Below are 27,023 nucleotides of genomic sequence, written 5' to 3'. Positions count from 1 at the left end.
CGGAGATTTTTGCTTCTGAAGTCTTAGAAGAGATGACAAAAATGAACACATTCCCTATGCAGCAGGCTGAGTTAGTGGCTGACATTATAACCTGAGATGGAAAAGGTTTCCTGGGGTACAGTTGAGCTCCAAGAGTGCTTATGCTGTACTGCAAATTTCAGTGCATTAAGGTTGCTTGAGATACTGAGGGCCTCATTTGGCAGCTCTGAGAAGTCCCAGGCACATGGAAGCAGCGGTATGCATGATGTATAGGCAGTTTCCATGTGCCTGGGAAGTCACTGCAGATCCCTGTGCAGTTGCTGCTGTTTGAGGATGGATACAAACCTTTCCCTTCCTGCTACAAGGAGTCTCTATTTCTGATCAGGGCAAGTGCTACCTAAAATAAGTTTGCAGAAAGTATTTCAACATCTTGACAATGGCAGACCAGAGGTATCCTGACTCTCTGAGACTCTGTGCACTGTTGATGATGGGGTCTACAGAATTGTTGTGTGCTGCTGCTATGTGATACAGGCATAGAAGAACAACTCCTATGAAGCCAGCCCCCTGATGTAGCATCATTTTGTCCCTGAAGTTGGATCTTCTGTCTCTGTTTGGAGGCTTCTGAACAATTAGCCTAACCCTAATCCAGCCTCTGCAGTACTGTCATGGGCTTGACAGTACTGTGGACCAGTACCCATGGGGCAGAGTGAAAATGCATGGAATAGGAGACAGCAGGAAACCAGCACACATTTGAACATTGGCTATGAAATGAGATACATCATGTAAGAACTTCTAAGTTGTTACCATCATTTTTATTGGAATTCAGTGGTAACTTACCAAAGCAAGAGTAGTGGAAGATAAACTCTGAGTGCACTATTTCCTGAGATAAATAATAAGGAAACGAAACCTTAAACAGCCAATCGCTTGAGAGTAATTTACTGAACAGCTGTCCAAGATAAAGTATTCAGTGGTAGGAGCTGAATTCTTTTGGGGTAGGAGCTGAGTTACTCTTTCAAAAGACAGTGAGAATGCTTAAAAAAAATGATGATTCTTGCAAATTCTGAAATGTAACCATGACTAGGCTGTGAAGAGAGAGTCATCCTGGACCTCCTCAAGCATAATCTTGGACACTAGTCTTACTGGAATGCCACTAAATGCCTAAACCAAATGTGGACGAGATCACTGTGGATGATTTCAGAGTGGGAAATCAATGCCCTTTGATAAACTGATGGTGCTATAGTCCTGTGACCAGATTCTGTATTAATTTATATAATTTACAAAGAGTAGGGTAAGAGGAGAAAGTTTCAGAGTTCCCTTTTCTTTCTGCACCATGGTATGTATACATCAAATGTTGTGTCTATGTCTCATGTATTTTTAGGCTGATATATTTGCCACTGGGAAAAAAAAAGTCTAATGAGCTGGCAAAAGAAACAACTGACAGCAACATCAGTGCTGCAGGAACAGGAGAGTTGCTTGGTGCAGAGTCACCTTCACTTGTCATTAGAGTTTAGCACAATAAGCCTTGTCAACATGCGGCGACATGGCAATCCAACCTGCAAAGGATGGGCAGTTATCTAGAGATTTCTGATGTCCTGAAAGCAACAGAAAATCCCCTCTGAGACATGAGTGCAACCACAATGATTAAAAAACAACTCCTGTGCTGAACACTTCATGACCAGAAAACAATCAGTTCAGGAACAAAGCAGTGAGATTTATTGCAAACACAGGAGTAAGTTCATGTTCTTTCATCAATGTGACAAATCCGTTTTTCTTACCACTGCTCTACTGATCCCTCTCCACAGTGTGATATCCACGCACAGATTTTAGCTCAGCAACCAAAACAGTTTTATTTTTTTTCCTGATACAAATGTCAAATATCACAGCCACAGACATAAGCAAAGAACTGTTCCAAATAAATATGCATGGAAAGGTATTTGACAGCTTGATAACAAATTAAACACAGTGATTGCTGTATAAATGGTTTAACAAATGGTATCACCGATAGCAGAATAAACCTCTCCAGGGAAGAGAGGATTGAATACATAATCTGGAAATAGATTAAATATATATATAAAGTACACTCAGTTTATTGCATGGATAGATAAATATTAACATATTTATGCACATAACTGTGAATGAGGCACTTATCCAGGTTAGTATAAACAAGGCCACTTATTAAGCAGAAGGGAAAATGTTAATAAGCCTCCAAAATATCTTGCTGAAATCTAAAACCTTGAAGCAATAATAAAAAAGGCAAGATGTTACAGATGTATTCACTGAATTGTAAGAAATCCAATTTCTTGAGAGTGGGACAAATCCAGCAAGCCTCATGGAAAACACTGGGATTTTCTTCTCAGGCAGAGAACTTTGGTATTTGACTCACAAATCTTACTCAGGCTTGTCCAGCTTTTCAGAGTTTGCTTTGGTTTTTTTGTTTGCAGTGTTTGCAGTGTTTTCTTTTGCTATTCCAAGTTTGCAGTATTGCTTTACATATTGTTAGAAAAACATTACTTTGATAATCCCCATGAACCTAAACGTTGAACAGAGTTGCAATCAGATGCAGAGATCAAATCGTTTACCGGGCTCAGTACTTTGCTTGTAGAACGCAAGGTTTTTGATGAGATTTTATATAAAGAAATAATACCTAAGAAAAGACTTTACCTGCAAGCAACTTTACCAATATTTCATTCTGTTAAAATTCAAGAGCAGAAAAACAATTTTACTGATGAACACCTAATTTCTGTGTTTCGTATATTTTTTTAAAAAGATTTTCTTTGTTGATGCAAACCAGGAATTTTATAAATATTAAAATGTTCTACTATTTACATGTGTCCCATTTTACTGTAAAATTCCTGCCTGCTATTATCCAAACAAGCAGGTTCTGTGAGAAAATGTCTGCTTTTCTCATTGTCATAGTGATTCCACACAGAGGCACAAAGGCAAATTTGATCTTAGATTACATTCACAACTCAATGGTGAACTTGAGATATACAAAAGTATCTGTGGGTGGGTTAAGTCTTTGATCAATCTTGCACACATAATGACTCACAAAACCAGGAACTTCATTAAAAGAGTAAATTAATGTCAGGTGACTAGGGAAAAGCTCTACTGCACTGGGCACGTCTAGTGGATAAATTTTTCAGGCTAGAATGCAGATTAATTAAAATAAAATACGACTGCATGATCTTAGTAATGGAGTTTGACTCCTGGGTTGCTGCAAATATCCTTCAATTAAGCAGTCTGAATCACAGTCTTCAGAAAACTTGGAAAAAGTAGGATAGAGTCTGACCTGATTCATTTGGTGAAAAACTGATGAAATCTTATTAAGTGAGGTCACAATATAAATTCAGAGAGACAGATGTCAGTGTGAGTCCCTCCGTGACTGTATTCATACTGTACCATGAATAGAATAGAATAGAATAGAATAGAATAGAATAGAATAGAATAGACCAGGTTGGAAGAGACCTTCAAGATCATCGCATCCAACCTAATCACAGAACAGACATTCCTAGGCTAGCAGACCCCCACATTTCCGAGTCTTTATGGCTCAGAGAACAATTGTTCAGGTTAGGTCTATTTGTATTGCCAGATCACCACTGCCAGGCCAGGAAACTTTTTCAATGGCTTTTTTAGTTCAGAGGCAGCACTGTGTGCTTGCAGCCAGGCTGCTTCCAAGTTGGATCCTGTTCTGCTAACTCAGATTGCTGCAGCACGGTCCTCTTAACACCAGATGTCAAGTGTATTGCAGCTGAAGATAGTTTGGGGGGTGCCTGTACCAACCACCACAAGACGGTGGACGGGAACAGCAACAGCCTCAATATCCTGATTCAGATTTTATAGAGTTCATAGAGGTAACCACAAAGAATGGACTTGTTTATATATAACACTAGTGTGACAAATGGGACAATTTGTCCTGAAAGTTACCTGGCATTCATATCCAAGCATTTAGCATGATATGGGATTGGGACAGAATAGGTCTTGTTTGGATAAGAACTGACATGGGACACTGCTGATCCAAATTTGTGTGGAACACCACGCTGTCATGCTATCTCAAACAAGCATGCTAAGAGAAAATTAGAATGACTCTTGCAAAAGTAAGTAATTTGTTAAACAAAACGCACAACAATGACCCAGCACCTTTGTCAATGAATACTTGCTCGATTCAATCACATGTTAAATTTTTCTTCACTTAGTTGCCATTTAATATGGCAACTGACAATCACATGCTGGATTCAGTATCATGATTCTTAGGCTTGGTTCAGGCAGAACCTTGTCCTCTGCATTTTTAATCTAGTTCTGTCATCTTCTCTAGGTACTGAAACACTAATGCGTCCGTTTCCCAGCAGTGTATAGGCACTGACAGGTAACGTTTACTTTGCAACACTTTCATGATCCATTATAAACTTACAGGGACATAAGTGTCCAGTTTCTGTGAAAAAAACAAATCCTTCATGGATTTGTTTCATTCTTTGGCTTTATATAAACATAAATTGGGGAAAAAAATTCTCAGATCAAATAGCTGAATAAGAATTTGCACAAAAGTGTGTGACATGCAATTGTTTGTAATGTTATGCTGTCTAATCTAGCTGTCTTGAAGGTGTTGTCACACATAATGAAAAATAAACAATAATAAATCAATGGTATAGCTTAAATGAACTCAAAATCTTACAGGAGGGAGGATTCATGCCTAAGACATTTCATCACCTTTCAGACTAATTGTAGGCAATGAGTTCTTCATGAGTAACAGTACAAAACTTAGCTGAAGAATGTAAGGATTCCTCCTCTCAAGTATTCTGTGTTTCTGAAGAAACAGATTTCCTCTCTTATTGCAGACAGGAAATATAGCACCTTTGGATAGTTTCTTCTGCTTTTTTGCAGCATCATAAAATAACAATAATAAAAACAAACAAAAAGCCAACAACAAACAAAGAAACAAACAAAGAACCAACCCCAAATCTCTTCCTTACAATGCAGTTCCTTGAATTGCAGCTGAAGGTCAGTGCAAGGTAGAGGGGCATCAGGATTACCTGTTGTGCAGAGTGGAAGACTTGGTATGGATTATTCTGTTGTTGATAATGGCAGCATGAGCTCAGGATGAGAAATTTCAAGTACACCTAGAAGCATATGAACTCCTTATGAGTCACCACGATCTGCTAACTGCTAACAAAGTGCAGTTCAAGTCTTTTTTGTTTTTTTGAGGCACTCTGGAGACGCTGGCTTGAATCCTTCAGTCTTGGAATCAAACCTCTGAGCTGTCACTGGTGTAATTATATGGTGGCATCATGGGATCATCGCTGCCCGACTCCTTTGTCGTTTCCTTCTCAGAATTTAGTTTCCATTTTAGCAGCAAAACAATGATTGCAATTAAGCAGATGGCAAGGAAAATGGCAGCAGCTCCACCAATGATTGTGATGATGCTGACCCCTGCACTTTGGTTATTCAGTTCTCTGGGGAGGATGCCATTGACTGCAACCTCCCTTTGATGAGCCTGCTTCTTGCCGGTGCGATCTAGTGCTATGTGCTGTATGTTTGTTCCTCGGTTGTTTTCCACTCCAATATCTTTTACAAGTTCTGAGTCCTGCTCAGCTCCCCTCTTCTGACGTCTCTGTGTGGATGCTCCTGGGATCCCACCACTAAAGAGTGAGTGGTACTGGTGCTCCACACTTCTTTTGCCAATCCCATGGTTAGCATTCCCTTTTGAACGTACGGTGTAGATTGTATGGACATACCACTCTCTACCCAAAGACACCTAGAAAGACATTTTTTGTGTTTAGACACATACACAATCCAGATGGCACTCTACACAGAGGAAATCAATCCCTGCTCTGAATTGATTGCCTGGACAAGTACTTCCAAAAATTCACAGATAAGCCCCCACTATGTGCCAGTGTGTGTGATAAGCATCATGTTTTCTGCTAAAATTCTAAGTGCTGGTAGACTCCATTCCTCAACAAGGCCATGCTCTATGGCTGTCAGGTGCAGATAGAAGCAGCATAGCCTTGGCATTGTTTTGGTACTGTTAGTACCAATGTCCACATAAAGAACCTCAGCTGTAGCCAGGCTGCAGAAGAGGACCTCTCAGGCCAGTCTGCTAGATGGCTAGGCCCTGGATGTGGATTTTTTCCCATCAGCCTGCTCTAGGTGACCTTACCTTCATCATGGGTATGGAATGGACAGTCTGTAGTGGTCCCTGCCAACCTCATTCATTTTGTAATTCCATAATTCCTTGAAGTCTGTCTGAGATCACAGAATGCTTGGGGTTGGAAGGGACCATTAAAGTTCATCTAGTCCACCTCCCCTGCCATGAGCAGGGACAGTTTTAACCATAGGGGCTTGGAGCCCTGTCCAATGCGACTTTGAATGTTTCCAGGGACAGGGCATCCACCACCTCTATGGGCAACCTGTTACAGTGTTTCATCACCCTCATTGTAAAAAAAGGCTTCCTTGTATGTAGTCAAAATCTTCCCTCTTTTAGCATAAACCCATTACATTTTTCCTATTGTAACATGCTATCTTCCTCGAATCTGTCTTGTCTGTACTGGATGCACAGTAAATGTAGCTTCCACAAGGTCCAGAAGGATTGTCTGAACACTGGCTGATAATTTCAGTGGTTGCAGCCAAGATTTGTCATTGTAAGAAATAATGTATTTTCTGGTTTACTTCTGTTTTTCCAAGTTTTGTTCAGGATATAATGATGTTTCTTTGTAAACCAGTTCTTTTGACAGAATAAGGACCAAAATCACTGCATTCTTGGAAATGGATTCTTATAAAAAAAGAGATTTTATTTTCATGGTGTCAGACTACAAAATACTTCTTATGCTCTAAGTAGGCTTTTCTCTTGAATCCTCCATTGCTTACAATGGGACCTTTAATCCTGAAGTGGCCAGGAGTAATATTAGTCTCTTCCATATCTTCTCTACTAATTCATACAGTTGAGTTTTGCATGCAGTTTCGCAAATGCTAGAGAGATAAATAAAGAGGAGACAACTCCTGGCTGGGATATATAGAAAAAAGGGAATAAAGTACACAGATGAAGGACTATGTTTAATTACGAAGTAGTTGTACCTTTAGTTGTCAATTTCTACATTTTCCTGTGCTTGAATGTTTCACATTGTGCAAGTTTTCAAGGAAAGAATTGCACAAAACCCACAGAGTATCAACTAGGTTTTGATGAAGTTCACTATAAATGCTTCTGATTCTTTTATTTTTTGTCTTTGACAAGTGAGACAGGAAGGGAAAATAAAATTATGTTGTGCAACAAGGAACTTACCCAAGTTTTGGAAGGAATGTATGAGAATAATCTGCGTAATTTCTGGTTAAATTGTGGAATTAAGGAAGAGAAAAACATAATATCCCCACAGAAATCTTTTAGTAAGTGCTCCAGGTTTTATACCTAGAAATCTTATAGCATTTATAATTCTGTTTCTTACTGCAATCAGAATAAACATTCCCATTGGCTTCAGTAGGACTTACTGCTAACAACACTTGTGCAAGTGAGTTTTTCTTGGTTCAGTACTCTTGCCAGTAAGATACAGAAACCATACCTGAAACAGAGGAGTTGAGTCTACTTTAAATCCATCAGAGCCTGGCTGTTTAACTAAGGGAATTGCTTCAGGATCATCTATTGCGAGCTTTGCATTAAAAAGCACATTTCCAAAGCTTGTGGCTTGCGTCTCTGGCTGAGCTTTGTCCTACATGGCCATGGGAAGGAAAAAAAGTTTGTGAAACACAGATGTGTTTCTTTTAGGAACAGCAGTTGTGATATTTATACACAATGTATAAAATGTGTAATTTACACATTCCATTTTATGCAATCCACTGTAATATCAAGAGATAAGAGATGAGAAACTGTTGTGATCATATCTGACTTGCACCAAATTCTATTTAATTTCTTGCCTGAAGAGCTTGTTGAAATACATGGAGGAAACACTATAGAACAACCACAGATACATCTCTGAAATAAATAAAAGATGCATAAATGTGGCCTGAAAGAAAAGTTAAGAACTCTTAAGAAGCTACCTTTCATTTCTATTAACAAAGATTCATGTAAGTTAGTTGAGATACTTAGACAATCATCTTACTTAAAGTTAACTCTCTAAAAGCTGGGCTGACTCTATAAGGTAAATAATCTCAGACATTCTAAAACAGCTTCAGAGGTATCTCTCTTTCCCTATGGACTAACCTGTATGACTAACTTTATACACTTGCATTCTGGATGACTAAACATAAAATACAGTCCTTAACCTGCATGTCTCCTAAGACTTACTTTGTGGTCAATGGACATACACAGAAAAAGCTGTCTTGGGATTCTAACTTAGGTCAAACTCTAAATGATGCAAGTCCACAAAAATGATTAAGAATAGAACCAGGAGAGAGAAATTTAAGATACTGCCTTCATCAGTTCATGTTAGCCCAGAATTTGAGTAAAAAATTTGGTGCCATCAAGAACATTTTAAAGAACAGCTGCTTTTGGAGAAAAATGAAGTTAGAAAAACAATAAAAAGCATACGTGTGCATGCTCCCAGGACTACAACACTTACCACAATCTTAAACCTGTACAGAAGGGATGGAGAATCTGCAAGGCACCCATATTCAGTGTTGGATGGATTATATTTGGGTACATATCCATCAGCTCCTGTGCACAGGAAAACCTTCTCGATGCTACAGTAGAAAGAATCACCCAAATTCTGCACTGGATCCACCATCACCCGACCATATATGATATCACCTGTGAACAGTGCACACAGTTCATATCCCATTCACTGGAACATCGAATACAATACTGAGGAGAAGTTAATAAGCCTAGCTGATAAGCTTAGTGCAGTGCAATGTGACTATGCCACGACCAGAGCAGGTGCTCTTCTGTGCACACTAGCCCACACTGTAGCAGTAGGAGGCTGTTTGCTGTTGCTGTAACCTGAATCAGTTCAGGGGCTACTTTAATTCTGGACTATATTGGGCTTTTCACTCAAAAAGCAACTTAAAGGAATACTATGTACTCCTCTGCACCAGATCAGAGTGTAGGTTTTGGCTTTCTGACAATTGTAGGACTTTGCTGAAGAGCTGTTCTTTCTTATGTCAGTAGCATACTGTTACTTATACTTGGTCAGACTGGCACACTGTGCAAGTGAAATGAACACTATGAAAAGTCACAGAGAACTTTTCTGAGACTTTGCTCCCCGCTGTGTAACTGTATTTCAGCTCTCTGATAATGTTTAAGGCAAGACATGCTTGCCAGGCCTGTACATATAACCTGGGCCCTTGCTACACAGGCAAGAAAAGGATACTGTGCCCCATGGTCAAGCACATACGACAGAAGACGGTTAGGAAGTTTGAGAATATGGAGAAGGAAAGGAGAAATGTCATGTTGCTTTGACAAGAATTTGGAGCAACTGTAGACTTTGAGTGAGAAAGAGAACATGTACTTGCTCTTCAAGAGACTGTGCAAATACATCACAAAAGATGGTTGTACATTCAAGGTGTCTGTAACAAACAGGCACATGAGCAAAACAGAGAAATGAAGTGACTGCTTAGGTCCACTGACAGATGTAATAATTGAATCAGTCTTCCCACCCCCAGCCTACTCAGTGAAGGACAGGGGGAAGGGAGAAGGCCTTGATGCTGGGCAAGCACTGCTCAGCAGTAGCCAGTGGCATGTTATCAGCCACAGATGCAAAGCATGGCTCCGTAATGGCTGCTATTTAAGAAAGTCAGCCCCATCCCAGCCACACCTAGTACACTCACCTACAACAAAGACACCGTAATAGTTACTCATCTACTAGGAATGTTCTCAATATCAGCCAAAGTTTATAAAGCACTCAGCTCATGAGAAATAGCACCAGTTCTGTAATCCTCAAACATAACAGCTTCAGTGCAGATTGGCCAACAGCTCCAGTGTAAACTGCCAGGTAGAAAAGGCAAATGCAAAGGAACACAATCAGCAAGCCCAAAGCCTTACTCTATCTTGTTTTGACTGAAGCAGGATACTGATAGTGTGGAATACATATTAAATGTGTATTTTCTGCACACAATTATACCTTCTGAGAAAGCAACATCACTTTCTTGCCCAAAGCCCATTGAGCCATCAGATAGCCACAGTGTCTTTTTGGAGAGGAGGAACATCTGGGTGTTCAAGCTGAACTCAGCAGCCACTGGGTCACTGACCTAAAACACAACAACATAAGGCTCTTCAACAAATATTCTTTAATGACTACTAAAATACATCATGATCTTCTCTCAGTGTACATCATTTATCAGCTCCATGCAGTAATACAGTTTAGCAAAAAAGATTTCTTTGTACTGGACAGGACATATTGCTATACGTTTCACATGCATACAACCTTTGTGTTATCTACCTCTGTGATATTTGATAGGATTCTAGGTTAGTTTATTCCCACCACATTTTTCCAATCTCAGCCAAGAAGGTGCCCAAGGCAATTTATGTGTGGGGGTAACATGAGGAAAATATTTCCCTCAATAACTTGTCTCCCTCTGAATCATCACAACCTGTTTTCTTTAACCCATTTTCATTCTTGCACACAAGCTCCACCTTGGCTTTTGATCCTCTGCCAATTATTTGGAAGTGCACATTGCTGAGGATTTATTTGCAAGTATCAGTTCCTCTGATGTACTGCAGGATATCAGAGTATGCATGTGAAAATGCAGCAAACCATTTGAACATCTTTTTATACTAATATTTATCTTTATATACTTGACACAGTTATCTATGGTTCTTTCTGGATTACATTACAAGAACAAAGTAAATGATTGATAACAGCAGAAGATTCTCATTGGGCCATACAACTTGAGTCAGAAGGCAAACTGTGCAAGGACAGGGCATAATAAAAGGGGAAGAATACAGTGAACAGAAGAATTGAGGAGAGTTCAAAAAGAAAAAGTATACCTGAGGAAACAATATGGAAGATGTATATATTAAACAAAAAAAAAAAAAAAGAGAGAGAGAACAAGAGGCCACTGAACAAAGAAATGCTAAAACTTGTGTATTTATGTATGTATGTGTGGAAAGGAAGGAAAATAGAAAACATTCTTGCTGGCTTAGGGATGAAGGGATAATAGAATGAGATTCAACAATACCAGTAGAAACTATTGCTGCAAGTTATACAGCTGATAGATTTATTACTCTTCAAATCTCTTTTTCACAGTAGAGTAACAGAACTATAAAAGCAACAGAATTTGGCAAGATGAATGTATCGCTTAAATAGTTTTTGCAAACCCACTGCTCAGAAACAGGAACCCTACCCCCACAGCCTTTTCCCAGAAACAGTAATTTTCAAAAGTCATTTCCATTCTCTTGCAATACTTTCTTCAAAATGCCTAGGATTTAGACCATAGGCCTGCAGCATTGCAGTCCTACAGGTTCAAATACCTGACTGGCACAATTGTTTTCTAGCTGTGGTTCTGAAAAAATCAAGAATGGCCTCATTAAGCCTTTCCTGGGCAAAGTAAACGTCCACTGAATGGAAAACAAGAAGTGTGTGTTCAGCTACAGGCACTGGACTTCAGCCACACAGTTTAGGACAATGTTAAGAGCAGTGGCCTGGATAAATGCTGTGCATATAGACATGAATACATTTCTTAGGCTTTCCATTTTAAGTTACTTTTTCTATTCCAGTTTCACATGCACATCTCAGTGCTGCCACACAGCTGTTATTTATGACAGTATTTTAAATGTAATTATTTTCATGTGCATTTGAGATGTTTCAAACAAAAGTTCTTAAAAAAATTACCAGTGAGTGTGTCATACTAAGGTTGGGTGAGAATAAGCACTGTCAATTTATTCTGCCTATTTGCTACACCCATCCACTATACGTACAAATAATTTAAGGACAATGCAGATCACTCATGGTAGACATCCCATCCTTCATGGGACCAAAGCCCATGAGGTATTTGGTACCTCAGAAAGCAAACAGCTGTTGTGATCAGTCCATCCCAGGGCTGCAAGTATCCTGGTTATGGAATTACTTCTGACAGGAAATAGTCATGCACATTTAAAGAAAGGGGATGCTGAAAGGACTGGGATAAAGCAGGAGCTTGGAGGTTGAATGCTGTTCATTTTCAGGAAATCTCAAAGTGAAACAGTGGTAATACCATCTTCACTAGTGTTCCAGGCTACCTCCTTTCCTCTTCAAGGGTCACAGAGGATGGAAAAACAATTTAAGGAGATGCATGTTAAAGAAGAAAATGTCAACCCAAAATCTTCAGAGGGGAGACACCAAATATGTTGTCTTCTTGATGTCTGACTCTTAAAATAGTCTATGGCTTGTGAACAGTGACAATAATTGTGAAGGAAATTGGAGCATAAATCTTCCAGAAAAATTAAAAGCCTGGTGGTAAACGGCCCAACAAGATAATTCAGTATGGCAGTTGGAGCATTAGACTAAGAATTGGGAGAAACAGCTCCTGTTCTGTCCCATCATTTAACCATTGGACGTTACAGTCTGTGCCACTTTGGTCCACTTGTCACACCTGTAGTCACTGACTCATAGAATGGTTTAGGATCATCCAGCCCAATCCCCTTACCATGACCATGGATGTATTCTACTAAACCAGGCTGCTCAAAGCCTCATCCAACTTAACCTCAAACACTTCCACAACTTCTCTGGGCAACCTGTTCCACCCCAAAAATTGTATTCCTTATGTCCAGTTTATATCTACCCTCCTTCAATTGTCCCTTTCCCTGTGACTTTAGGTCCTGGTAAAAGGTCTCTGTTTTTCTTGTAGAATTCCTTTATACACTGTGAGGCTGCAATAAGTTCTTGGCTCATTCTCCTCTTCTAGCTGCTTTAATGGGACCTGGTTTAAGTCCACACAGTCTTTCAATCTGTGATCACAGAGGAAATGATTGTCTCAGGCCATAGAATTTCCTGAATTTTTTAGGAATGAGGATCTTAAGAAGAAGAGCTGGTATGGGCTTGAAAATTGCTGGTGATAGGTGACTAACTGGCCCCAGTCCTTGGTGATCACACCACTTGCACTTTATCCTTACTTTGAATTAATGTACCTGGAACTTCCACTATGTTATTAAAGATTTATCTGATATAATCTTATTAATTTTTCTTAGTTCTTGGTGGTAGGCTTCTTCCAGACAAGAGTTATGTCTCCCCCTAGGCCAAATGGTCCATTGTGCACTGAATTTTGTAGCTCTTTGGATTTTTCTTTGAATTATCAACATCCTTGTTGTTTATACTCAGGCCAGACACAAGCTGTGGTGTATCTTTGTGAACGCTTTATAGTTCCCAGAAGCAGATTAGAAATCAGACAAAAGCTGAAGTGCTGAACTAGAATAACTTCCCCACACACCCCTCACTCAAACTTTTTCAGAATGTTTTGCTGGTTAACTCTGAGAAAGAAGGTTTCATGTCAGGTCATGTATCATCTCTCTGCTTCACCAGGACTTAGTGCCATATCAGGAATCATCTGCTCTCCCATAGGTGGCATAATGCCAAATGAAAGCATAAAGACTGCATACATTCCCTTGTGCACCCTAGCTAATTCAACAGAAAAGTGATTGTGTGTCCCTGACTGATACAGATTGGATTTATACTGTGAGATGATTTAATAGCATACATATATACTATTCATGAGCATGAAACCACTGCCACACTGTTCCAGTATTAGTTCTATTGGCTCCAAATAACAGAGATTAAAATAACTTCCTCCTTGTACATCTCAGGGTCATGCTAGCCCTTCTGGTAATACCTTAAACTGGCAGCTTATGTTCCGTTAACTGCTCAACATGACTCCAACATTTTATTTCAGTCAATACTTTCCACAACAGAGTGTATTGCTTCATATTTTGTTCCCAGCTACAGAGTTCCCAGCTGGGCTTTGTGAAAGGTATGCCGTTTGCCTGTTCCCATGATACCATATAACCCATATTACTAGATGTGATTTGTTTCACTTTCTTAAGTCTTTAAGTGTTTTACCAGTGTTGGCTATCTACACTTCCTCTGTAGTCAGTGGAGGAAGTCCTACCTTAGGACTTTCCTACCTTTTAATACCAGAAACCTAGCTCTGATCTTTCTGTCAGATGAAAAGATTTTGATAATACTTCTATATTTTCAAAATTATCTGATAAAAATATTTCAATACTAAAGCCAAGTGACAAGCAAAGAAATCTGAAAGGTTAGTTCATATACTAGTAACTATCCCCCCACCTACCAATGTCAATGACCTTTCAACTGGCCGTGCACTGAGGACAATGAAATCCCAAACCAACTGAGCTCTTACATTAGACTTTCCCAGCTGGCTAAAACTGGTTAAATAGCAGGAGAGGAGTACGTGCTGTCTTACCAATCTAGAAATTAGTTTGCTTACAAGCAAGTCATCCCAGGTTACACCGATCTTTGATGGGGGCTGAAAAGAGCCCAGCCCCCAGGTGGACATAAGAAACCTGATCCAGTGGGGCAGAGAGAGATATTTGGGTTTCCATCTCCCAGCAGGAGGGGTCCCCTGGGTCAAAGCTCTATTCCATTCCCCCTTCCTGCCCAGAAAACCTGTCTAAAGGGGGCCAATTTCTTCATTCACCCTCTTTCCCCCTGCCTCGCCTGCTCGACAAGTCCCTGCAGTTCCTGCTTCCTGAGCTACCACGTGGCTTCCCTCCATGCTGCACCTGCACTTTCTAAAGAACTGAATCCATTTACATCAAGGGAATCCCATGCCAGCTGGGCCTGTTTTTTCATATATTTTTCTATTTACCCTTTTCCTTATACCTTTGTAACCTTCCCTATTACTCAAATGCTATATATATTCTGTTAGAAAATTGCCTTTTTCACTTTCAAACCAGTTCCAGGCCATTTCTTTTGTGATTCTACCTCTCCTTTCTCCTGCCTAATTCGCTTTTACCCCACCAGGAAAAAGGGAGAGGGAGAGAAAAACCTAAATCTGTTCCTTTTGTTCATTTGGACTCTGGGAAAAGTATTAAACCATCCTATGAGTAAATTTATCTTCTAGCTCCATCATTACAAGATCAAGAAAGGCAATTTGGGAATCAAACTGAAAAGGAGACGTGACAAAAGTATCATTGGTACCTGTTGGAATCGGATGTCCAGATCGAATGTGATTGGCTCTCTAGGATGGCAGATCATTGGTAGGCTGTACTCCTGATGTGGAGCAGTGGTACAAGCTATCAGCTTCACAGTGTACATTCCAGAATAGTCCCGGACCTGAAGAGAGAGAGAGAGAACTGTTCCACCAACATCCTAACTAACATGCTGGGGCAACAGGAGACACAGTGAAAGTTGAGGTTTTACCGCAAAGTCTGACACAAAGCTCCACTGCTGCACTGGCTGGTTGTATGTTGGTTCACTTCGGGTGAGGCTGAGGCTAAATGTCAGGCCTGGGTGATCAGCTGACATAACCATGGAAGTTAGAGATGAAGCTAAAAACATGCCAAAAGACATATTTGTCACCTTTAATATTTCACTGCAAACTCTCAGAGCTTGAAACACATTCCCAATAATTCATAAACCCTAATGCCATAGTTGAGGTTAATACCTTCACAGGGCACTGGGTTTTGCTAACTGAAACTAAAAATCAATTACAGACAACACAGGCCCCCTTGATTCTTGTTCAAGAGACTAATAAACAGTTGCTTTGGGGCTACACAACAAGAACTGCATGAAGATTAAATTTAACAGACAGGCAAAATATCAGGGACTGGAAAGGCAAAGATCTATAATCCCTTCTCTTGCAAATTTGCAATGTCAGCCCAGGGAAGACAAAGCCTTTTCTCCTAGCAATGTAACTCTTTTGGCTTTGCTTGGTAGGCAAAGGCTAACATGCTAGAGGACAGCTGAGAAAAAGTAGAAGCATATGAAGGAGTTTTCTAAGTTAATAAAACTGAATTAAACTAACAGTTCTTCAAATTATTTTTTGCCCCTTCTCACTATTGTTCAACAGATTTAATTTACTTGGATAATCTTTTCCATGGCTGGCATTCCTGCTCAGATTTCTATCTATAGACAGAGTCTTACATCTGTGATTGTTCTCAATAAAGGCAGTGGGGTTTAAACAGATTAAATTGCAGGATCAGGTCCTCAGCAAGGACTAATTGAATAGCAATGAGAACGTTTTAACACAGAGATACAACACATACAAGACCTTTTCTTACTCTCTGAAAAAAGTCTAAGTAATGTAGAAAAGCTTTAAGTTAGAAAAGAAATTTAATACATGCTATTTAAACTCCTAGGGCAACATAAGTAAATAGCTAATCATAGCTTTTGGATGAAAAACATATATTCATGTAAGTCCCTAGTGGACAGAATGGCCTAGATCTTCATCTTTCACAAACTGAACTCTCAGTCAAGTGGAACTATCTGCTTTCTGTCACATTCAACCATATTTCATTTAAGTTTGAATACAATCACCAATAACACCTAAGAAATGCTGAGAAGAGGAAAAATCTTTATCTGAAGAGCACAGTAAACAAAAAAAATCATAGATCAGTAACAGAAAAAAGAAAAGTGAATAATATAAAAATTGGGAGGGGTGTCTTGTTCTTATAGCACTGCTAAAGTGTAGACTAAGCTTACCAGGATGGGACATCACAAACAGACCATGAAACCGGGCTTCAGTCTTGAAGTTGACGACCAAGCGCCCCTCCTCGCTAATACGCATGCTGGTTGGGTACAGGGAGCCTGGTGGCAGAAGCCAATTCAAAATGGTTATTCCACTTGCAGATGACAAGTAAATCACACTCCTATGAAGCACCAGTCCCACTCTTTCGTTTCCCTTTGTCATGTCAGGTGTTTGCAATGAGGCCTGCTGGTAGCTTTTGGATTGACTCAAAATTCTTCTTAAAGAAGAATTTCGACAGTGGAGCCTAGAGTTTTCACAATGCTTTAGCCTTCCAAAGCACATACAGAACTTCCCTGCAAAGTCATGTTTTCACATGTTCTCATGGACTCCCACAGACACTCTAGTAGGCTAAGGAAAATCCACAGCACGGTCTGTGCTCCTGTTTAGGCAGCAGCATGGTCAGCTGCCAGGGTGTTCTGCAGAGGAACAATTATTTTGTTTCCACCAGGTATTCAGGACGACTCCTACCAATGAAAGCTGCTTCAGATATATTTTTTATCAGCTTTTCTCTATATCTAATGTCCCAAGGCAGCACCTACAAGCAGTTAGCTGTGGCGGTTTGTTGTAACCTCCACGGCAATTTGTTTAAATGTGCTTAAATCTCTGAAACTCATTTTGACAAGCTTTGCATTGTTGGCATTTTCTGCCATGAGTCTGGCCCAAAAATACGGGCTTAATGTTTCCTAATTTCAGGTTACAAGGTCTTGTTTATATGTCAGAAGTGGTTTATTACTGTAGTTTGAAGCCAAGACCCTTTTCTCTAGTGTTCTGAAAAGTCTCAGAGTTCAGATGTTTCCTCCAGTGCTCCCTTACAGAGAGTCAGTGATGTGCCACCATATTGCCTGTCAGGAGCAAGAAGGAAACAGGAGTGTTCCTCCATGCATGTGTCAGAAGCCTAACAGACTCACCAACGTGAATGCGTACCACATATAAAAGAATCACCTGTTACTGGTACATTAGAAATGTATATATGCATGAATTATGGCTTTAGAAGACCTTGACTGCTTTATAGTTTTATGTAGAGTTTATCTAGAATAATTCTATGTATCCCGAAGTATGGAAACAAATGGAAAGCTAGTTAATCTCTCTCTGCCCAGAAGAACAGCTGCTCAGTGTGCAAAGAAGCGTGAAGAAATATTGCCCAAGTTAGGTACCTTGGGGGTCTACCTTGCACTACCTCACTTTGCTTAGCATTTTGTTTTCTGCTGTCTGTTTTTAAAGGGAGCTGCTAGTGTTCAGCATTTTCAAAGACTTAGCCACCAGCTCCTTAAGTAGAGAAGTAAAAAATTAAAGCATCAAAGATGGGAAAATGGTGGCATAGACATGCCATGTAACTGCTGAGACTGAGGATTAGATCTGGTTGCTATTTCGTGACTGGTAGATCATATGATTTGTGGCATGTGGCTTATTCTTTAGGCATGGCATGACATGTGCTTCATTCTTCATGCATTGTCGATTCCCCTTGCCACTCTTCATTTCCTGCTGTTAAGATGAGGACAGAAGCTGCATAGCAATGGATTCTGTAGTTCATATAAAGACTGCAGACACAAGAATGATTTTATGTTCACTGGAGTCCTGAAATTGTGTGAGTGTATGCACATAATTATAGCTGGTGCCTGTATTCTAGCTTAGGCTGAGACAAATGTGGAACATCTGAAGCTCAATGCTGGGAAACACTAAGGAAAGTCTGCGTAAGTAGAACAAAGCAGCATATAGGTGTAACTATACATTTTAATCTTTCACAGACTTCCATCTGTCACTGTATTTAAACAATAAATTGCTTCTGGGGCAAAGATAAAGTCTGTATTGATAGAGTTTGCTTTGCTGATTAATTATACACACAAGTATTTATTGACACTATCACATTTAAAGATTGTTTAAGAGTTAACTACTCTAACACATAGGACAGGTTACTATACCCATTCTATACTTCTCTGTATCTTTTGGCTATTTTGCTATTAACATTTTCAAAATATCAAAAGTTTCTGAAACTGTATGTTCATGTCCAGAAAAAAATGACATCACAGAAAGGTTTGGTTTTGTTTTGTTTGGTTTTTTTTGCCATTTAAGTGCAAATAACTTGTGTGGTAACGCAGAATGTGAATATATAGTGAACCTTCAGGTTCTGAGTTGAAATAAATGTATTAATTTTTGCATGTATGCTTCAAACATAACAAGACAACTATCTATCTTTGCAATAAAAGAACTGAAGTCAAATTTACACAGTTTTCACAAACACTGCAGCAGAGCACTGTGAGCACTAGGAAATGACTGATTGTTTTCAACTGATAATAAACGATTTTACTGCTTATTTTTCAGAATTAGAATTACTGAAAAAAAACCCACCCTACTGTGTTCAAACCATACTCTTAGTAAGAGAACATGAATTTGATGGAAGTAAACTCCGCGCTAACCTTGAAGCTCTGCCTCAGGTGGGCTACCGATCCCATCCGTCCACAGGATGGCAGTGTCATACACAAAAGTCAGCCGGAGCTCTGACTGTAAGTCGAAATGCTGCCAGCCTCCTACACCCACCGGAGAGTGGAAAACGTAAGAGACGTACAAGGGGACTCTCAGCGTGACATAGGACTGTACTAGGTTGAGAACCTATAAAATGGAAAATTATTGACTTAAGTTAGCAGTCATTAGTGCTAGCAACATTGGACAGGTATCGGAATGCAAGACAAGGAAGTTGAAATAAATATTGTGACTGAATCAAATTCTCTCATTGTACAAATTATAGGTGAAGTACAAAATATCATACTTCAAGGGATTTCAGATGAGCTTCAACCCCTTCAAATTCCATTTTTTTAAATTACAAACTGAATATGTGTTCTCATAAAACAAAATACAGAAAGAGCTTGGCTACAAATTAAGGCATTAAACATTTTTTCAGGTATTTGCTCTGTCCTTGGGCTTTAGCCAACTCTTTTGCCTATATTTTTGCATTACTACTCTCTAAGAAGCTCTTTGGGAAGACCCTGCATTTGATCAGATGTCATTGCAGGACTGAGTCCTTGGACCACACCTATTCATATCTAGAACTATTTATTCTTTTGTGCGTGGATACTAGCTCTCATGCAAGCACACAAACCACACCGTTTATCACTGTCTGGAAGAAATAAAAATAGCACACAAATTGAAACAGATTTTAAAACAGACCCTTTATGCATATGTTGTCCAAAAATAGCACTGTCATTATCAGAGAATTGCATCTTTTTTATACATATTTTGATTAAAAAAGGCATGAAGAACAGCATGAGTAAACTATCACCTCTTTAAGACAGTGCTTGCATCATACTTGGAGACTTTGCTTTTACATTTTACTACCAATACTTTTTCATTCACATCTCTCTGATTAGAAATGTGCAATCTGGATCCTTTTAGAACATTCAAGATTTTCTTAGACATGGAAGGAAAGGCATTGAGATCATTCCCCAGAAGGAAATTTTTCAAAGGATTAAATGGTGTTGAACCCTCATTTACTTCCAATAGAAATTTCCTAAGTAAATTAGTACATCTGAGCATTTCCCTGGAGTGCTTCTAAAGAGTGTTCTGCACTACTAAAAGTCGCAACATTCAAAGAACTTTATAAGCTGTGCAAAAATCAAACTGTTTCTGGGTTCACCCAGTGGCATGCCAGAGGGCAGAATATTCATTAACCTTACAGCTGCTTAAAATTTCGAAATGCCAGACAAAACTTACAGTAGTGTTTTGAAACCATGAATTTATTACTTGTAGTCACTAAATAGACTGAATTGATTCAGGAATTCTTTACAGCAAATGTTCACAGTTGCCATAACTCACTTTGGTGCATGACAGTCCTTGATCTACACACTACGCTGCCAAACTCCTTTCCACTTACGCCATTTGCATTGTTCCATAGAATGTGCTAACATTTAGGGTGTAGGCAGTCTGGCAACACCTAGGGTTATGCAGTAAAGCAGCCTGGTAGGTAATATTGGAAGTTACAGTTCCAGATTATTTTCTATCAATGCTTCTTTGCTAGTTTTGCATAAAAACAATCAAGAACTTCTACTTAGAACAAAAGTGGGGTTTTCTTCTCTATACATGTTGGATCAAAGTTAAACAAAAATGTTACTCTTTAGTAATTTAAGTTGCAAGTTTATCTTTGAAATACTTGCATGGATGGACAAGCAATTATTTCAGATATGGATTTCCTAAGCTGTTCTAAATAACACAGAATTATCACTTCTGTAAAAAAAAATAAATCTAAGTATGATGCAACTCTGCAGTGCATCATAGTTTGCCTTTGATTCAGGAGTAAATTTAAACACTTGTAATATCCTGGTACAGTATCAGGATCTGAATACATGTGGTATGACAAAATGTGTTGAAAAGTCACCACAGAGAAACTATGTTGGCTTTTCTTTGTGTGTGGCTTTTTGGTTGACATCTGCATATTGCACAGTAAGAATTAGAGACTGAAGTCAAAGATCTGAAATTGCTTGTGAGGAAGCGTCAAAGATAGACTCTGTTGACAGAGATTGAATATATGCCCTTCAACCTCTTGAAAAGAAGCACACATAATGCTTAATGATAATGTAGAGGAGAACTGGAATATCACCTTGATTTCATGACCCTGAGGACTAGAATAATAGAAGTGAGATGAACATTCTACAGCATGAATTATAAGGTTACAGATACTAGTGACAAGGGTTTCTGGTAGAAATGAAAGACATTGCTTAGTACCAAAAGTGGGTTGGAGGGGAAATTTGGTATGTGAGTTGATCACATCATAGCCATGATCTTCCTACCCTCTCTATGTGATATGATCCCAAGATAAACTGAGGAATGGGGTGGAAATTAGAAGCATGCATGCCATTATACAGAGCACTAGTGAGAAGCTTATCTGGAACAGCTTTGATCATCCATGCTTGAAAAAGCCTAATTTGCATTGTAGACTGCAGAAAAAGAAATCAACATTATCAAAGGAATGGTAAAACTACCTGATGAGAAGAGACTGAAAGAGTCAGGTTGTTTAGCCCAGTACAACAAAGGCCAAGAGGGAATAAGAATGCTGTCTATACACATCAGGAGATGAACAGCAGAGAAGGGCCACTGATGAAAGACGGTGCTGACATGGGAACAAACAGGCATAAGATGGCCATGACAAATACATACTCAAAATCAGAAGAATTTCTAGCCCTCGGTATGGTGGCATTCAATAAGAGTAGTGAGGCCATGAAATCCTATTAGTTTTTAGATTAAGTTTACTAGTGTTGAGCCACATTATATAGAGTTAAAGCAAGGGCCTGGGCAGAGCTACCCTCAAAACCCCTTCTAGTTCAGTATCTTATGCCACCTCAATAACAGAAACCACTTCTTTCAAAGCTTGGCTTGATTTTCAAGTACAAGGCGTCACCAGCTCTTCACATATGCTGTACATAAACCAATCTATTAATGGAGTTTGTAAGCCACATTTTAGGGCCTCTGCTCAATGGTGATACAGGGTTAATAGGCTTAACTCATTGGTACAGGTGGAAATCTAGCAGTAGGATCTCTTCTGGGGCAAGTCTGTCGGGAAAACCTGAAACCCAAGAATTGTCTCCATTTCTAGGACCCTGGAATTTAGAAAGTTATTCTTTTCTAGTAAAAAATTAGTAAGAGAGATATGGTCAGACTGGGAATTTATTACTGTACTTATGAATGTCTATTGACTTCCATCGGTATAGCTTCCCTTATGAGTGATTCATAACATGTAGGGAGAGGAATAAGCTCTTGCTAAACCATCTGACTGAGTTTTAATGCACATGGTTACTCATGGATTTGCAGGTGTGGAGGAAAACCTACAATATGAGAGCCCTCTCCTGAAAGTAAAGTGAAACCTAAAAGGTCTTCTCATTTCTTGCTGTAAAGGAAAATGTCACGAGCCTTTAGCAGGAAGAAAACATCTTAAGACATGAAATACAGAGGATCTTTTTGATATAGTAAAAATTAAAGTAAAAAGAAGAAATTAACTGCAGAGGAAAACTGTGTCAGAGTAAGTGAGCAGACCTCCAACAAATGAGTTGATGGAATGCATTACACAGATGGAGGGCTCTTCTGTAGCCTTTGTAATAATGCTGTTTAGGCAAACACAAGAAACATTCTTTCCATTGAGTTATCTTTATTTCCCAGCATGGCCTGCACAGCCTATTGAAAGTAGCCAGCTGTTCATATTTTCATCAGTGTGACACTGATGAAACCAAAATGGTAACTTAGAGCTGTGTAAGTGTAGAATCAGCTTAATTGCTGTGGAGAGACAGAACAGGTGCATTATGTATCTGTGCATTCTATGCACAGATTTTATCAGCTGTACTGACAAAATTATATCCATTAACATTAATTTTAAACAACAATAAGTGGGTGTGACTTCCAGCGTCGTGATTTCAGGAAATACAGACTACAGGTACACCTCAGCTACACTGAGGAAATTGTGTCTAATGATCTGTGCCAGGTCTGGAGAACTGGAGAAGGCAGAAGACAAAAACTCTTCCAGGCAAGGAATGGACTCTTACAGTTAATATCTGAAAAAAAATGTAGATCACAAATCACTCAAATACTGCATCTCAAAATTAATTTGAGTTAAGGAAGAACATGATTTGTACTGGACTTGATATAAAGTGGAGTTTCATCCATTTTCTTTGAAAGATAAATTATCACAGAGCATAAGGTCTAATTTTGAGCACTACCAATTCTCACTTAAGACTTAGGAAATATTAATGGGAGTTTCTGTAGGTGTTCTTCTTTTGTTCCCCTTTCTGGTGCAACTGTCAAACTTAATTAAGTAAAAAACCATAGTTAGTTTGAAAATCTGTCATGTAACAAGTGAGAATATTTACCACAAAAAATATTTTCAGTTAAGGCTTTGGGGCATGGACTCTGTTCTACATTCATATTGTGGTTTATTTATCTGTCTTACATTCCCAGAGGGCAGAACCTGGCATTCAGTGCGTGTGTGCACTGATAAAATCCGAACTAGGAATTAGAAGTAGCACAAGTTTATATTTTGTATTTCATATCACAATGAAAACAACTTTTTGGTAAAATTGTATTTTGGTCCTTCAAATTACCCTAAGCCTCATTTTCTGTTGCATTTACTTGCTACATCCATGAATTTGAGACACACAAGCTTAACAATGTTATCAATTAGCTGTTTACACAACACTTAGGATTTGGCCCCAAGAAGGCATGCAGCCAGGTAGGGTCAGAGGTGAAATGCAAAGCAGGTCTGTTTAAAGAAGTCTGAATGGAGAGGAGACTGCAATACAGCCTTGAAATGCCAGCTCCTTGAATACTTGAACCTCTGACTTTGTCATAATAGCTGGTATATTAACTATAGCAGAGTTTTTAATTCACAGCACTTTCTAAATGCATATATTTGCAGCTGTAGAGAAAAAGGTTTGAGTGTTAGTGAAGGTCTGTGTCAAGGGAATACAAGTTGCAGGGTTTTCTTAAACTTAATCCTGGGAGCTCAACCAAACATAAAAATCTGAAAATAGACATATATGTCCATTTGCATTTTACAGCATTAACTGAGATTTTCAGAAGAGGTGACTTTTCCCCTCAAAGTATGAAATAGTGAAGTTGGAAATACACTGTTTCTGTGTAATAAAACACCTCTGCAAGCTGATTCATATAAGATGTAGCAATATGCTAGTGATTTTAAAACCTGTTTTCAGACGGGATTTTCAAACACTCAGTGCCATAATGTGTGGCATAATTGTGAACTGAATATATTGGAAGAGACATTTTTAGTTTTCGCCAGAAATAACTTGATTTTTGTTAGAGAATAAAACAAATTGCTCAGCTGTACTCAACTACAGTACCTCCAGATATAAATCTGTAGATTCAAGTATTTTAATACATGTTCTTTCCCTACTGGTTTCTGCCAAAGACTTGCTTAACTAGCTGTTGCTAATAGAATTTGTTTGAGTGGTAAATGTTTTGCTTCCCTACACCAAGTCTGGCAATGGACTGGAACTAGGGAAAGCAACATTCACGTATAAATACTTGGCCAGAGCTACACAGAAGCCTTCAAATGTCAAACTGTCTGGATAAAGCAAACAAAAGAGTAGAAGATGAGGTCCAATGATACTTCACACTATCAAATAAGTCTGACCCAACATTTAGATAGATACCTTAATAAAGGATCGTTGCTTGCTTGGTCTCTACTTTTTTTTTCTTTCTTTCTTTCTTTCTTTTTAAACTTCCTTTCATGAATATCTGTCTCTCCTCTAGCACCTGTATTTTCAGTATGTGAGATATCTGTGGGCTTAAACTGTCTGTAGTCTTACAGTGTCTCCATGAAGTAAAGTCCAACCTTTATTAATGACCAGGAAGACAGCCTTTGGATAGGAGACTTCCACATTTTTAAGGCCTATGCATAGCCAAAGACAGGCACTGGATTTTAAGCTGTGACTATAGGTTGTCCAAAAGAAAACTGTTGTTGCTACTTATCAAAGCTGACCATAACTTTAACCAGAACAGAATCCACATAAATTATCTCAATTTAAAGGGGAGCAGGCCTTTAGTTTTAAATATGTTCCTTAAACTGCACATCTAAATCCATGTTTAGATACATAAATGTCTGATTTTTAAGATCTGGTGAATAAGGGCAGATCACAGAACAAAGCATCAAGCTGTATATTGAAAGGAGTGCTACATCCAACTCTCACACAGAGTTTGCTCATGCACAGCATAATTGAGAAAGAGAATGGGTCACAAGCAAAAGGTCTCAAGGAAAACTAAGGCCTTCTCTGTATGTATTATGACAGTTCATGAGTTCATGGGAACTGGGTAAGACAGCTGCAGCCTGCAGCAAACACTAGGAACACTGCCAGAAGATCTACACCAGCTGCAGGTCTCCCACCTCACTTCTTGCTGACTGAAGTTCATCTTCTTCCCCTACCATGGGAGGAGCTCCTCTAAAGCAAAGGTTGGCATCACACAACATATTACTGGTTGTTTTTGTGAAATCTATCTGTCTGAATCCACAGTGGTCTCTTTGTTTGACCATACAGGTACCAGACTGCTAGAATCAAGGAACAGAATTTTAAGCTTAAAGATCTAGCCAAAATATGTGGCAAATGTGAGCAGTGTTTGTTATTTATCTGTTCTTTATGTGCAACAGAACTTAAGCTTCCTTTGTGTGCTAAAAAAAATCCCCATGGTGAAAACCATAGCTGCCAGCTTTCCTCTCACAGAGGAGGATTATTAATTGTTCACTGGAGGAGAAAAAACCAACAATGGTAAGGACTACAGAGATAGGGCACTGACTGCCTCCCCTCTCAGCTGGAGGGGGTCATGTGAAGATAAAGACCAAACTCAGAGAAGAATTACATGGAGGTGGGGGAAACGGACAGGGCAGTGAAGCGGATACTGGCTGTGGGGCAGTGCTTCACTGCTAGAAGTAATTCAGCTTGATATTTCACTTAACACACTGTAACCTTTTAGCCATAACCTACAAGGCAGTTTCAACTGCTCTCATGCATCATGTTAATCCCTCCCTGATTTTAAATTATGCACCTAACATTACCATTTATACTTGTCCTCCACAATGGAATATATATATTGGAATATATATATATATTGGAATATATATATTCATATATATATATATTCTCCATTGTTCTTCTAATTTACTAAAATATTGCAATAGTGCTTATTTTCTTCATTGTCTATATGCATGTAGACATACATATTTTTTTTTAGGCATACATTTGTCTAAACTAGCTATTAATCCTTTTCTTGAAAAGACACCAAAGTACTTAAAATGGAAAGTGTAACAGGTCTTCCTCCCTTTTCACTGTGGGAGAAGTGGCTTGCATAGGTCACAGAATCAGTGCTACAGCTGCTGGGCAGCTGTGTGAGCTTATGTGCTTATGATTATGCTGTGTAGAAAACAAGAATATACAGTTGCATACTGAAGAGATATAAAGAGATAGTCAAAAGAATAATGTGTAGAAGAAATGAACTCATTCTAAGAGCAGTGAAGACTACTGTCATTTTTATCTTGTGGGAATGTGTCAGGTTTACATCCCACGCTTGCATACCTTCCCTTTCCCTTTGACAGGTTCATTATTTCAGAGGAATGCACCTGTAGGAGGATCTGCTTCTGGCAGAGGGGCAACCCCAAGCAAATGCACCAACAATGAGCTTCCAACATCAAGGCAGAGACCTTGAACTGGTCTCTGTAATAGAAAAGGAACCAGAACTGACAACAGAGCACTGAGATGACATATCCATCAAGGATTTTGTATCTGTTAAGTATCTGATATATGTCCATTGGCACTTAAGCTTTTAGTAGTAAAAAAGCTTCTCACGTTGCACATGTCTACAGGTTTCTTTGGGCAATGACAGACTATTCTCACCTGTTAAGGCCTCATGTCATTTGGGACTGACAAAGTAAGACTGAAGTCTAACAAGCAGGTGGGTCCCTG

General features: G+C 39.1%; 1 protein-coding gene across 1 annotated transcript in view; it reads right to left on the bottom strand.

Annotated features, from left to right (window-relative positions):
- Positions 1–1,724: 1,724 nt before the first annotated feature.
- Positions 1,725–27,023, bottom strand: part of FREM2 (FRAS1 related extracellular matrix 2) — a 130,298-nt gene continuing 104,999 nt past the window's right edge. The window contains exons 17-24 of the mRNA XM_068168628.1: positions 18,993–19,185; positions 16,533–16,637; positions 15,252–15,379; positions 15,030–15,164; positions 10,017–10,143; positions 8,520–8,707; positions 7,524–7,670; positions 1,725–5,728 (exon numbers count right to left, since the gene is read on the bottom strand). Of these exons, the coding sequence (XP_068024729.1) occupies positions 5,219–5,728; positions 7,524–7,670; positions 8,520–8,707; positions 10,017–10,143; positions 15,030–15,164; positions 15,252–15,379; positions 16,533–16,637; positions 18,993–19,185 (1,533 nt within the window). The 3' untranslated portion in view covers positions 1,725–5,218. The remainder of the gene's footprint in view (positions 5,729–7,523; positions 7,671–8,519; positions 8,708–10,016; positions 10,144–15,029; positions 15,165–15,251; positions 15,380–16,532; positions 16,638–18,992; positions 19,186–27,023) is intronic.

Source organism: Melanerpes formicivorus, unplaced genomic scaffold, assembly GCF_026170545.1.
Source record: "Melanerpes formicivorus ecotype bairdi unplaced genomic scaffold, bMelFor1.0.p_v2 SCAF_144, whole genome shotgun sequence".
Lineage (NCBI taxonomy): Eukaryota > Metazoa > Chordata > Aves > Piciformes > Picidae > Melanerpes > Melanerpes formicivorus.
This window is presented reverse-complemented; position numbering and strand designations above follow the sequence as displayed.